General features: G+C 43.6%; 1 protein-coding gene across 1 annotated transcript in view; it reads right to left on the bottom strand.

Annotated features, from left to right (window-relative positions):
* Positions 1-14,764, bottom strand: part of LOC126273459 (uncharacterized) — a 232,339-nt gene that overhangs the window by 22,793 nt on the left and 194,782 nt on the right. Inside the window, exon 13 of the mRNA XM_049977016.1 lies at positions 10,528-10,744. Within this exon, the coding sequence (XP_049832973.1) occupies positions 10,528-10,744 (217 nt within the window). The remainder of the gene's footprint in view (positions 1-10,527; positions 10,745-14,764) is intronic.

Here is a 14,764-nt window from a genome sequence, read left to right as displayed (position 1 = left end):
TGGTAGTGGTGGTGGCGGTGGCGGTTCCAGGAGAAAGAAGCCGAGGTGGCATGGGGAGGGGGGCCCAGAGAAGTCAAGGGCAGCATGCAGGGGAGGGTTTGGCGCAAGAAGCCGAGGTGACGTGTGGGGGAGGGCACGGAGCAAGGAGCCGAGGAGACGTGTGGGGGAGGGCACGGAGCAAGGAGCCGAGGAGACGTGTGGGGGAGGGCACGGAGCAAGGAGCCGAGGAGACGTGTGGGGGAGGGCACGGAGCAAGGAGCCGAGGAGACGTGTGGGGGAGGGCACGGAGCAAGGAGCCGAGGAGACGTGTGGGGGAGGGCACGGAGCAAGGAGCCGAGGAGACGTGTGGGGGAGGGCACGGAGCAAGGAGCCGAGGAGACGTGTGGGGGAGGGCACGGAGCAAGGAGCCGAGGAGACGTGTGGGGGAGGGCACGGAGCAAGAAACCGAGGCGACATGTGGGGCAGGGCATGGAGCAAGTAGCCGAGGTGACATGCGGGGCTGGGCACGGAGCAAGAAGCCAAGGTGACATGCATGGGAGGGTGCAGAGTAGACATATGGGGGAGGGCACAGAGTAAGAAGCCGAGGCGATGTGTGGGGGAGGGCACAGAGCAAGAAGCCGAGGCGACGTGTGGGGGAGGGCACGGAGCAAGAAGCCGAGGCGACGTGTGGGGGAGGGCACGGAGCAAGAAGCCGAGGCGACGTGTGGGGGTAGGGCACGGAGCAAGAAGCCGAGGCGACGTGTGGGGGAGGGCACGGAGCAAGAAGCCGAGGCGACGTGTGGGGGAGGTCACGGAGCAAGAAGCCGAGGCGACGTGTGGGGCAGGGCACGGAGCAAGAAGCCGAGGCGACGTGTGGGGCAGGGCACGGAGCAAGAAGCCGAGGCGACATGTGGGGGAGGGCACGGAGCAAGAAGCCGAGGCGACATGTGGGGGAGGGCACGGAGCAAGAAGCCGAGGCGACATGTGGGGGAGGGCACGGAGCAAGAAGCCGAGGCGACGTGTGGGGGAGGGCACGGAGCAAGAAGCCGAGGCGACGTGTGGGGGAGGACACGGAGCAAGAAGCCGAGGCGACGTGTGGGGGAGGACACGGAGCAAGAAGCCGAGGCGACGTGTGGGGGAGGGCACGAAGCAAGAAGCCGAGGCGACGTGTGGGGGAGGGCACGAAGCAAGAAGCCGAGGCGACGTGTGGGGGAGGGCACGGAGCAAGAAGCCGAGGCGACGTGTGGGGGAGGGCACGGAGCAAGAAGCCGAGGCGACGTGTGGGGGAGGGCACGGAGCAAGAAGCCGAGGCGACGTGTGGGGGAGGGCACGGAGCAAGAAGCCGAGGTGACGTGTGGGGGAGGGCACGGAGCAAGAAGCCGAGGTGACGTGTGGGGGAGGGCACGGAGCAAGAAGCCGAGGCGATTGGTGGGGGAGGGCACGAAGCAAGAAGCCGAGGCGATTGGTGGGGGAGGGCCCGGAGCAAGAAGCCGAGGCGATTGGTGGGGGAGGGCCCGGAGCAAGAAGGTGAGGCGGCATGTGGGGCAGGGCCCGGAGCAAGAAGGTGAGGCGGCATGTGGGGCAGGGCCCAGAGCAAGAAGGTGAGGCAGCATGTGGGGCACGGCCGAGAGCAAGAAGGTGAGGCAGCATGTGGGGCACGGCCGAGAGCAAGAAGGTGAGGCGGCATGTGGGGCACGGCCTAGAGCAAGAAGGTGAGGCGGCATGTGGGGCACGGCCTAGAGCAAGAAGGTGAGGCGGCATGTGGGGCACGGCCTAGAGCAAGAAGGTGAGGCGGCATGTGGGGCACGGCCTAGAGCAAGAAGGTGAGGCGGCAAGTGGGGCACGGCCCGGAGCAAGAAGGTGATGTGGCAGGCGGGGCACGGCCCGGAGCAAGAAGGTGATGTGGCAGGCGGGGGACGGCCCGGAGCAAGAAACTGAGGCAGCATGTGGGAGAGGGCCCAGAGCAAGAAGGCGAGGTGTCAGATGGGGGAGGCCAGGAGGAAGACGCCAAAGCAACATGCGGGGGAGTGCTCGGAGCAAGAAGCCGAGGCGACGTGCGGGGGAGGGCACGGAGCAAGAAGCCGAGGCGACGTGCGGGGGAGGGCACGGAGCAAGAAGCCGAGGCGACGTGCGGGGGAGGGCACGGAGCAAGAAGCCGAGGCGACGTGCGGGGGAGGGCACGGAGCAAGAAGCCGAGGCGACGTGCGGGGGAGTGCTCGGAGCAAGAAGCCGAGGCGACGTGCGGGGGAGTGCTCGGAGCAAGAAGCCGAGGCGACGTGTGGGGGAGGGCCCGGAGCAAGAAGCCGAGGCGACATGCGGGGGAGGGCACGGAGCAAGAAGCCGAGGCGACGTGTGGGGGAGGGCACGGAGCAAGAAGCCGAGGCGACGTGTGGGGGAGGGCACGGAGCAAGAAGCCGAGGCGACGTGTGGGGGATGGCACGGAGCAAGAAGCCGAGGTAACATGTGGGGGACAACCTGGAGCAAGAAGCCGAGGTAACATGTGGGGGACAACCTGGAGCAAGGAGCCGAGGTAACATGTGGGGGACAACCTGGAGCAAGGAGCCGAGGTAACATGTGGGGGACCACCTGGAGCAAGGAGCTGGGGTAATGTGGGGGACAACTTGGAGCAAGGAGCTGGGGTGACATGTGGGGGACAGCCCAGGGAAAGAAGCCGAGGTGACATGTGGGGGACAGCCAGGAGAAAGAAGCCGAGGTGGTGTGGGGGACAGACCAGATAAAGAAGCTGTGGAAACCAGTGGGGGAAGGCCTGGAGCAAGAAGCTGTGGAAACCAGTGGGGGAAGGCCTGGAGCAAGAAGCCGTGGAAACCAGTGGGGGAAGGCCTGGAGCAAGAAGCTGAGGCGACGTGTGGAGGAGGGCCTAGAGCATGAGGCCGAGGCTGTATGTGGAGGAGGGCCCAGAGGAAGAGGTCGTGACAGTATGCAGGGCAGCGACAGGAGTTAGAGGAGCACATGGGACTTCACCCAGCACAATAGGCCAGAGCAGTACACAGAGCTGTGTCTGGAGCAAGAGGCCAAGTCAGCATGCAGGGTAGTTCTGGGAACAAGAAGCAGCGAAAGGATGTGGTGAAGTATCGAGTATTATCTTTACAGAAGTATGCTTTGTGTATGCTATTGTGTGGATAGCTCTTCAAGAATCCATTTATGTTTTTTTTATGCATCAGAGCTATCACCCCCAGCTCTTTGCTATCTACATTTTGGAATATTTTCCTATTTTTTTGTTTTGAGGCATTTATTGTCTGCTTATGGTGTTTTGTGACTTTCCATTTCTCCGTAATCTACAACTGCAGTTGAGCTTGCACTCCTCTCTCTCATACTTCTGTATCTTGTTACTATTTACGATACTTTGCACGACTAAGATGCAGGAAAGTGGTGTGGCCTTACCTCTATTACATGACCATTATAACAATTGTTAAACGAAATCTCACATTTTGTAGGCAAAGATATCATTAAAGTATCCATTCATCACAACTACACTAAAGGACAAAAAATGGTTAGAGGATAAATCTCAACATTATAGATCTGTATCTTGGGGGGGGGGGGGGGTGATTTTAATTAATTTTGAGTTTCCAATGGTACTTACTTTATGGATAACATATAGAATTACAGTTAATTATTGGTAATTTCACTAAATTTTGTGCACATCTCAGTATCAAATAACAGAATTTACAAAGCTCTTAGTGAAATTTTCAATGTATTTTAAATAACTTATGGGTAGCGGCAAGAAAAATCTCATATCTTAGCCAATTTTGATGTCATGTCTTGCTTGGATTAGTGTTTTCCTTCTTCCAATTTCAGTTGAAAAATTTTAAAATCAAAGCACTGCCTTAAAGTCAAGTTCTCTTCTGATAAATTATGCCAATAAATTGTCAACCCCTCATTATAATGTGGGAATTGCTGCTCCGAGTCAGTATTTGATCATGGAAGCCAAACTGTAAGCATTATAACACAAGATTTTCGAAAATAACCACATTTTTTGCTCACATGGAAAGGGACTACACAGCTCTGCAAAATATGGAGCTGGCCCTGCAACACAAGGCAGTTGAAAGAATGTGGAAAGACAGCGTGTGTCAATCAACAAGCAGTTATGATGGCCTGTGGTGGTATTCTTTGTTTACAACATGGCCTGGAGACAACATCTGGATGACTTCACATGAGCAAGAATTATTTGGAAACTGGAAGAGAATGAAGTGTGACAAGTGTGGCCCAGGAGTTTGGTAATGCTTACAGCATTGTTTCGCATGCATGGGGACCATTCCGAACTAAAGGCACTGCTGCTGCATGGAGAGGAGGTGGTCAGCAACAGTCAACTAAGGCAGTAGATGGACCCATGCAAACAGTGGGTGCAATTTCAACCACATTTTTAACAATACTGCAAGGCACACAATCTCACACTCCATAGTGGCAACGTGACTGCAGGGGAGTGGTCTCTTCGCCCAACGACCAGTACATCATGTTTTCTTGATTCTGACACATCAGCAGCACCATTTGCAATGGTACCAACAGCATAGGGACCAATTGGACCAACGAGAAGGGCGGTCGGCTGCTCTTCTCGAATGAGAGCACATCCATTCTGAGTAGTGATTCTTGACGCACCCTCATATGGCGAGAAGTGGAAACACACTATGTACCCAGAAACATTGTTGAACAGGATCATTTTGATGGTCCATGTGTTGTGGTTTGGGAAGCATAATGTTGTATGCGAATACTGACCTGCAAATCACTGAACACAGAACACTCACCAGTTGATGTTATTGTGAGACTGTATTCCTTCACAATGTGCATCTTTTCAGGGATGCATTTAGCCCTGATTTCATTTTTATGGATGACAATGTGCGACCACACCATACAGCGGAGATGGAGGAGCTCTTACAATGAGAGGATATTCAGTGAAAGGATTTACCTGCCCATTCCCTCGATTCTGAACTCATCAAGTACATATGAGACACACTGGTGAGATGTATCGCAGCACATCCACATGCACCAATGACCATCCAGCAGCTGTAAATCACGCTGGTGGAAGAATGGAACGCCATATCACAAGACCCTTACCAACCTTGTGGCCTGCATGTGAGCTGTTGGAGAGCAGCACTGCCATCTGCGATGAGCACACCTTTCTTTAGTTTCAGGGGACTATCACACATCACAGTGACTTCAGTGTAATCATTGTCTTTGTTACCTTTTGTACTATACTGTAGCAGTTCTTTCAACCTAAGCTCCAAGTTTCATTGAGCTATGTTACTTGGCAGTGTCACATCATGTAGAAATTATTTTCATTCTTAAGTTTTGCACTCCAGTGTATTTCGCTAGTTTCAGAAGTGACTTTGTATCTGTACAGAATATCTGCACTCCAGGGACCTACTCGTCCAGGCTCAAACAGCCAGCTGCCTGTCATATCATTGATGATTTCATCTTTATCATCATAGGAGCAAATCAAAACATAAGTTTGTGAATACAGATTCGCTTGGATCTACAACTGTAACAGTTGACAGTCTAGTTTGAAGGTGTAATCCAGAGCGATTCAACGTTTCCTTCACCTCAGCCTGAAATATTTTATCTTCATGTTTACTGAAAGTTCATTATTTTCAACACAAGAAACTCCATTTTGCTCTTTTTGCATAATAAAGAATCCACCTTCGAACTTGGAATAGAGGAAACAGTTTTATCGACCAATGTCACATTTCCCAACACTTTTGCACAAGAAATCATACCAAATCTAAAGTGTCAATTTGGAGGTTTTTGCATTTACAACTACATTTAAAAAAGGGCAGTGTAACTGAAGCACTGCAGTAGATATCTTGACAGTTCAAACAGTTTTTGCTACCATTTTTTGCATAAAAGGGTTGGGAAACTTAATTCTGAGAGATAAAAATGTTACCAACTGACATCAAATTTAGGGCAACACTTATTTCTGCGAGAAAGAACAGTCATTTTAATGTTACATGTATACCTCCACCCTGAGAAAAAAAGTAAAGAACTGATTTCAACATTAAGTAACTACAGTTATCAATATTCATAAACTGCTGCCTTCAAATTAAAAAAATAATACACAGAAACTGAGGACATACCATATTTTGATAAATTTTGTAAAAACTGTGTATTATGCATTATGTTGGTAAAAACTGGAAATTTTGTATTTTTTGTCACATTATATTTTACACAAAATATTCCTGTCCTTGTTTACATATGCTGAATTCTTCTAAAATAGCCTGACTTGTTATTTGCTCCATTTTCTCATAAAGCTGTTGCACATAAACTATTTTCGTGTGAGAATCATTAGGTGCCAAATTAAAGTTATGATATATAAACTGTACTTTGATTCTTGACTGCAAACCTATTTGCCACTCATAGATGCAATAGCATTGTATCCTTGGTCTCTGTAACTATCAGTCGTATGTTCATCTTCCCAAAGCCTGTTATTACTTTTTCAAAAATCTCAGCATCATGGTCCCTTACCTCACAGAATCCTAAAAAGGTTCCCTTATTTGAAACTCCCTTACATCTGGTTTGCTTAAATGTAAGTGCAAATGCCTTACAACAACAAGAAGTTGATCTTTTCTTGATATATCATGTGTTGGATCTACAATAAGTGACAGAATGACTGCTGTTTAATTTCACTGATGATCCATTCTTAAAACACAATCATTTAATAGTTTTATCACCTCATTTAAAATTTGTGGGCTTACATATTTTGTTTTAGTTTCTTCATTTGAAAGATGTGCCCTCAGAAGAGGATTAAATCTGAAGAGGAGGTATGTCACCATTAAGAAACTGCCACTCTGTTCCTCCATTGCATATTCATGATGGCCATGGAAAGCAATCTAACAGACATAATGTGCTTGTTACATCCAGTATTCTAGAAATTATAGTTTTCATTTAGTCATGCTTTTCATTGAAAAGTGTGTTAATGCCTTCACCACATATCCACGTCCTTTAAGTTCCACACATATTTAAAAGTATAGTGCAGGTTTATGTACTTTTTTCTTGCTTGGACCTTGTAAACCATTAATTTATCCATCAGGTCATGCATTTTTTCCACCTTTGAAAAATCAGTGTGCTACACACTATATTGCATTTAAAGTAGGGCAATAGCATAGCCAAATTCATTCAATTTTCTGGTCTGTTGTGGTATAATTATAAAGGTAATACCAGAAGTAAGGTCTCCTATCTTTTTATAAGCAAATAGACCTGTTTATTTCTACAATGGTTTACATCAGTTTACAGCTTGAACATTTAGCTATTTTTCGACATAATCACCATTGCATTTTTGTAGAAGCTGTGGCAGTTTTTGTATGCCCATGTCATACCAGCTGTTCATAAAGCTATGAACCTCTTCTTTCACCTCGTCGTCGGAGCTGAATCGCTTTCCAGCCAAATGTTCTTTTAACCTAGGGAACAGGTGATAGTCACTGGGTGCCAAGTCAGGACTATAGGGTGGGAGGGTGATTATGTTCCACTGAAACTGTTGCAGGTGAGCAATGGTTTACCGAGCGATGTGTGGGTGAGCGTTGTCATGGAGAATGTGTACGCCCTTACTCAACATTCCTCTTCTCCGGTTCTGAATTGGCCGTCTGAGTTTTTTCAGAGTCTCAGGGTACCTGATAGCGTTAATTGTGGTCCCAGTGGGCATGAAGTCGACCAAAAATACCCCTTTCCGATCCCAAAAATCGGTTGTCATGACTTTACCGACAGACTGTTTGTTTGAATTTCTGCGGCTTTCATGAAGAAGGATGCTGCCACTGGCATGATTGTTGTTTGGTCTCAGGTGTAAAGTGGTACACCCAGGTTTCATCACCCGCGACAATTGTGTCCAGAAAGTTGTCCTTTTCAGCTGCAAGACGCGCAGGAAGCATCTACCCGTTGCCAGATATGGTCCTCAGTCAGCATGCGTGGCACCCATCTCGCGCACACCTTCCTGTAGTTCAATGTTTCCGTTAAAATTCTGTGAGCAGTGCTTCGGGAAACCTTAGGAACCAACAGGGTGATCCACTGATCTTCACGCATGGTTTGCTCAACCTTCAACACTGTCTCCTGCTCCTTTGTTCATTGTGAATTTCGGTCCGACCAGCTGCAAACTTTCTACACCACTTACGAACATTTTTGACATCCATGCACGACACCATACACTTCCATCATTTGGCAATGGATTTCAATTGGCGCAGTGCCCTTTGCATTCAAAAACTGAATAACTCCACGCAATTTGCAGTTGGCAGTAACATCCAATGGGAGCTCCATTCTCAACGGCTGCCAAGCCAAATCTGAGCACCTCAGCGGGGTGTGTGCATGTTTACACACAGTGCATGAAGCAGTGCATAACAGTGTGATCAAATGCCACACAAACAGAGTTCTGTACTTATAAAAAAAAGGAGACCTTACTTTTGGGATTCCCCTTATACAATAATAATCACAGCTAAACAATCTTTTGCTCTTAATGTCCCCGGGGAAAGGACCCTGAGTTTGCATGGTCCACTATTTATAATTTTTAGTTTAGTGTCTTCATTCATTTTACCTTGCAATAATCCTGTATCAGAGCTGAAAGATGCATTTTTCTGATTATCTTGAAGTTGTGAAGAACACTCTAGTGGTGATGAATCAGTGTGTATTGCTAGTGGACTATTTTCAAATTGTGCATCACCAGAATTTAGACCATATTCATTTTCACAGCTGGTATCATGCCCTCAATGAACTTTCAAACTGTCTTCCACTGGTTTGAGTTTTGTAACTTTCAAATTGTCCGAGTTTTCTGCATTCACTTGTTACTATATATGTTCCGGGCATGTAGCTGATCAATGGAATAATGTATCTATCTTTAATGTCTTTTAACTCAGTCTTGGCAGGATATTAATATTCTCTTTTTGGTATCATTTAAATATAACCTGCTCCTAGAATTTGTAGTTTTAACTTAATGCATACCTTTATGAACAGCCTACACAAAACATGCAATACATTTGACATTAAAGCAAGCAGAGCTTAGATGAAGAGGAAAACTGCATTACACAGGTAACTGGTGTACACAATTGTAAAGTTTGAGTCCGTTTATATTATCAGTTTACTTGCACAGTAACACTGCGACTGTCACGGGCATACAAAAATACTTGAGTGATTGTCAGTAGGGGAGCAAATTGTTATCAACACCAATCAAAGGAGGTGGTGGTGGTTAGTGTTTAACGTCCCGTCGACAACGAGGTCATTAGAGACGGAGCGCAAGCTCGGGTTAGGGAAGGATTGGGAAGGAAATCGGCCGTGCCCTTTCAAAGGAACCATCCCAGCATTTGCCTGAAACGATTTAGGGAAATCACAACCAATCAAAAGATATACACAATAAACAAGATAGCACAGTCCAGAGTGCTAGCTAGTTTACCAGTCATTGCTTATGTAGAAAGATAACACTCATGGAATATATGCGCTATGAGAAAAGGTGGCCTCTACATGCTATATCATCCTTGTTAACATTAAACCACAAAGGGCACTGAATGCTTTCTGGCACATTTCTGTTCACTTCTCCTTAATGAGGTTCCACAACTACATTGAATATAAGACTACACTTTTAAATAAGTCAGTAATGTCTATGTGGAGCTACCGTCCCCACACACTGTGGGGTCTGCAAGACCATTATTTACACCACAGACTATCAGCTTCTGTGTTTAGAAACTTTCTTATGCATTTTCCACTGTGTTTTAAAAAGCTAGTGTTATCACTTAAACATTACTGTTGTGCAATTCTGTGGTAATTTCAAAGCAAGTATTTCTTTAAAAATGTCAATATGCATAACAGAAATGTGTGTCATGAAATAGCGAAAAAAATGTACCACATTGTGATCATTTCTGTTCAGATGTGCCATCTGTGACTTACGAGTCCTGCACCCCCCCCCCCCCCCCCCCCCCTCCCGAAATATGAATATTTCGTTTTTTCTCTACCCCTCAGCTTTCTGCCTGATGAAAAAATTCTGGTCTCGAAAGGCAGCATAACATTTTGTGCATGTCTTGTTAGCAGCCATCTCACATGCAGAAGTAGTTACCTTTAGTTCAATTAGCTATACATGTGACCAACAAACTGAAAATCAGCTCATCGTGTGGAACAAGACAGAAACACAATGAAAGACATAAAACTCTAATTTTTTATTTAGGTTTAGCCTTTTGGTAGGGGAAATGAGATGTTACAGAAGAGAGATGTGGAAGCCTTAAGAGAACAGGAAAAGTCACCCAAGACCCAATGTCAAGGAAGGATTACTGGATTGACTGAGAGGGAGTGTTTTATGCTTTTAAATCTTAAACATTTTTACAGGCACAGTTCATTAATGGTGGCTACTGACAATGTGTTAGAGGGAGAGGTTGGGCAGGTGAGGGGATGTATTTTAGTCACATGCCATAAAAACAAAATTTAAACTAGGTGACATAAATCAAGGGCAACCTAGAAGGTTAACTACTTGTGGTAGCATAATTATTCTGACTGGTATGAAAAATGTATTACAGTAGATTATACACTCGTAACTTATAGTATCACACACTTATCATAGACGGAATTTCATACTTTTATGTTTAATAAGTTCAATTATCCTCTTGAATGCAGCAACTCCATTCGAAATACAATCAACTTGTGCATAGGAGGTTGGTATTTTCCACTCTGGTATAGAAAGATAAACACTGAAAAAGAACTTCCATTCCAGCTGCAACAGTTCATTCTCAAAAGTTGATGAATCAATCAGTTGATCTTTAATTTCCAGCAATAGCTGAAATCCTTCGTCATACTGAAACAAGAAAGAGTCGAAAGATGCAAGAACTACATTAAAATTTCTCAAAGATAAATTACACTGACTATTTATTCTTGATAGCTGTAGAAACAAGTGAACATTTGAACAATGAATTATGGTAAAAATAATGGGGAAACAAATCCCACAACATATTAATGATTTGGTTTTAGGGCACTTGCTGGCATCAATGCACTTGCAGAACATGAACCATGCACTTAGTGATACTGAAGTTTTTTCTTCAAGCAATCTTCTTGGAACACTGTCCCAAGGACACACTATAAACTTAAAAGACACTCTGACAATGACTTAATATATTGAGAGAGAGAGAGAGAGAGAGAGAGAGAGAGAGAGAGAGAGGGAGAGGGAGAGGGAGAGAGGGAGGGAGGGAGGGAGGGAGGGAGGGAGGGAGGGGGGGAGATAACGACCGAGAAGGAAATATTTCATGCAGTATTTAAAATCATCCTTAGATACCGTAGGTAGACATGTAAGTTTAGTAACTTTACTGCAAAAACTGTACAAAATTTTGTAAACTGGCATGATTGTTCACTATCATCTTCCAGCAGACATTAAGTCACCCACATGCCCACATAAAATAAGATGCAAACTGAAACACCCGCTACAAAGTCACCGTTTCAATTCTTTTGATAAATTTGTGGAAAAAAGTTGTAATTTTCTAAAAAAAAATCATAAGTTTTTTCTCAATAAGTATTGCAAGTTCTTTCCCTATCATACAGCTGCAACCTCTTATATAGCATGCTTCTTAGTAAAGTTGATATGTTGTATGTAATGTTCTTTCCGTATACTTCTGTTTGTTACTATAATCAGAAAATTGGTTTGTTACTGTAATAATAACCTAGAAAGGACACAAGTACAAACTTATATTGGGTTGGCATTAAATACACACTGCTGTCCGAGTTAGAGACAGCCACAAACTTTTTGCTTGCACCACGACAAGATGACTCATAGGCCACTAGAAATCTCGTATGGACCCACACAAATCAGGTTATTTGTTTTGGCTACATGTCAGCAGTCCTATCAGGAAAACATTCTGATCGATGAAGCTGTATGTTTGATATTGCAGCTGTGTTCCCCAGAGATCAGAAGCACCTGTTGGAAAAATGTGTGTGCCGCTGGGAAACTGCGTGAAATAAATGGGACCACCACCAAATATCCAACAGAGTCAGAGGAAGAAAACAACAGCCAATTACTGAATTTTTTCCCCTTAAGTGCAGTAATAAGCCATATCACTCATACAACACCCTGGGCGTAAAAGACTTTTTTGGGAAGTCGTTGCTTGAGTCACTTTTTAAAAGCATCCCCCATCAACATCTTAAGTTTATTTGGTAACAAATTTTGAAAACAGCTCCTTTGACATAGCGGCTTTTTGTTATTAATCTTCCCACATTTTGCCATTAATCTTCTGTTAAGCATATAGAAGTCTGTTCTGTGCCTTGTATCATGGTTGTGAATTTCCATGTTCCTATTTGTGACTTTAGTACCTTCTTTCACTTGCTTAAAGTTATACAGCATATATATATAGCATACAGTGTGAGAATACTGAACTTAGCAAATAAGTTTTTGAACATGTTCTTTGTTTTACATTTGTTATGATCCCCAATGCCCTCATATGCATTACGAAAACCTTCTTCGTATTTGTGTTGCAAGTCCCACCGCATAGTACTATTAAAACAAGGAGGAATATACTAATCCACAATACACAGTCCTTAGGCTTTCAGAATTAAGGAATGGTGATAATTTCAGAATACATATAGACTGGATGTTATTTCTTTTTTGCAGACATGGTGAACTTGCTGCTTCCAAGAAAGTATAAACCCAAACGTTTTCATTCCAAACAAATTTTTGGCAGAATTTCTTCAATCTCACTATTTTGCCAACTTGGACTTCACAGTCTAAAGTGAATATTATTTGTTTCTATCAGTGCAAGAGAAACCAGGTGTGTCATTTGCATAAACATAGTAATCAAATACTTATCGTCTAGAGCATCCAGGAAATCATTTACATAACACAAAAATAGGAATGGAGCTAAAATGGAGCCCACAGAAATGCCAAATTGTATATTTCTTATTCTCGAGTATCTCCTCTCAGTATTTCTCCACTATCATACATAATTTCTGCACAGTGTTGTCTACCTTTTGAATAAGTTTCAAGCTTGCATGAGTTTTTCAGTGACACCACTCGTCACAATATTTGATAAGATCATGTCATGGTGCACTCTATCAAAAGTGTTTGAGATATCTAGGCGTACTCCTGCTGCTTGGGACTTTTCATGTACTTTTTCACATACATAATGAAAAATTGTACTGTTACTGACATCATACTTCGACTTCTTCTGAAATTATGGTGGAAATGACCTAATAGGTCAGCACTGTTGTAATGTTCCAAGATTAATTTTAACACTGTTTTCTCAATCAGTTTGCTGTAGTTCTTAACTAGCTTTGTTTCCCCTTTTTGCGTAAGGGTGTGACTACAGTCAATTTCACCTTGTCACAAAATACCTAGTGTATCACATTTACTGATGGTTTCACATGTTTACATTTCTTCAATAGATATGGAGAAATTTCATCTAATCCTGCAGATTTTTTTTCTGAGGCTGTCAATAAGCTGCAGAATGTCAAGTGTGTTTACTGCAGGTAGTGTACTGCAGCTCTGTTCGCTAGTGGACTAAAATGTATCCTGTGTATCATTTTCGGAGTATCTATAAAGTGATTATTACAAGAATTGCTAACTAGAAGGGGGTCAGAAATAACATAATTGTTCATAGTTAATTTTACATTATTAAGTTTAGTTTCTAATTTTATTTACCATTCACCAGCAGGAATTCGAGACATTATGTGAGATTTCTATTGGATAATTCTTTCTGCTTTTAATCTCATGAATTCTTCATGGTACTGCTACCTGAACTGCTTGTAGATTTTTTAAATTTTTTTTTAATGTAACTCATAATTGTCAGTCTGTGCAAGCTATACATGTTTTCCACTTTTTCTTTCAGATCTTTTGTCTTAACATCTAATGGTACATATTTTAATTTTAAAGTGTATTTCTGAACACTCACTTTTGTAATGGGGTGGTACTATTTATGTGCCCAGTCAGAACTTCTACAAAGATGTTCCATTTATTTTTGATCCCAGTGGTAGTCACAACAGATTCCCAAGGTTTCTGGTTTTAGCTTAGCAATGTTAATTGCAGACAGTGTTCTCTTGTGCTAGTACACTTTCCTTGGTTTGATTTTTGTATTAAATTTTAACACTAGTGTATGACCTAAATGATCTGCGAGATTGTCTGCTGAAATGACATGGTCATAATTTATTATAACATATCAGTCAAATTGCTGTGTGTTATCTATTCTAGTGGGTACTAGATGAAGTAGAGATCTTTAGGTCCATAAGATAGGATACAATCTGTAAGATGTTAGCTACACTGGCAGTCGTGTAACATGCTGATGTTCAGCTCACAAAGTATGATGAGATTTACACATCTGCAAACTGACAATTTACTCAAAACCCCATCAAACAATTTCAGGAAAGCATTGAAGTTTCCACAAGAGGTTCTATACATACCTACGACAAAGAAACGGACAGTATGAAACATGAATATGAGATTGCAATTTCGAAATCTTTGTCAACACGGAACTTTCTACCTAAAGTACTTTCTCTTAGGGTGTCATAAAATTACATTTTCTCGATTAAATTGCAACACCATTTATTGTGTGTTCCACAGTACAATATTGATGGTCTATAGTCCCCTAATTTGAAACAATGTATGTTGTCTACTGATATCTGGACTTCTGCAACAACAACAACAACAACATGAAGACCCAACACCGTGGTAAATGATTAAAAAAACCTATTTTGTTTCCTAAGACCTGTACATTACAACGCAAAAATGATAGATAACTTCAATGTGAATTTAAGTCTGGGTGAGGCTAAGGTCTATATGAGCCGCATAGACCGGTATTAACTTCCGCCTGTTCTCACTCTGGATTGGTAATATTGGACC

The sequence above is a fragment of the Schistocerca gregaria genome, chromosome 5 (genome assembly GCF_023897955.1).
Source record: "Schistocerca gregaria isolate iqSchGreg1 chromosome 5, iqSchGreg1.2, whole genome shotgun sequence".
NCBI classification, from domain to species: domain Eukaryota; kingdom Metazoa; phylum Arthropoda; class Insecta; order Orthoptera; family Acrididae; genus Schistocerca; species Schistocerca gregaria.
Note: the sequence above shows the minus strand (reverse complement) of the source record. Positions and strands in the feature narration are given on the sequence as shown.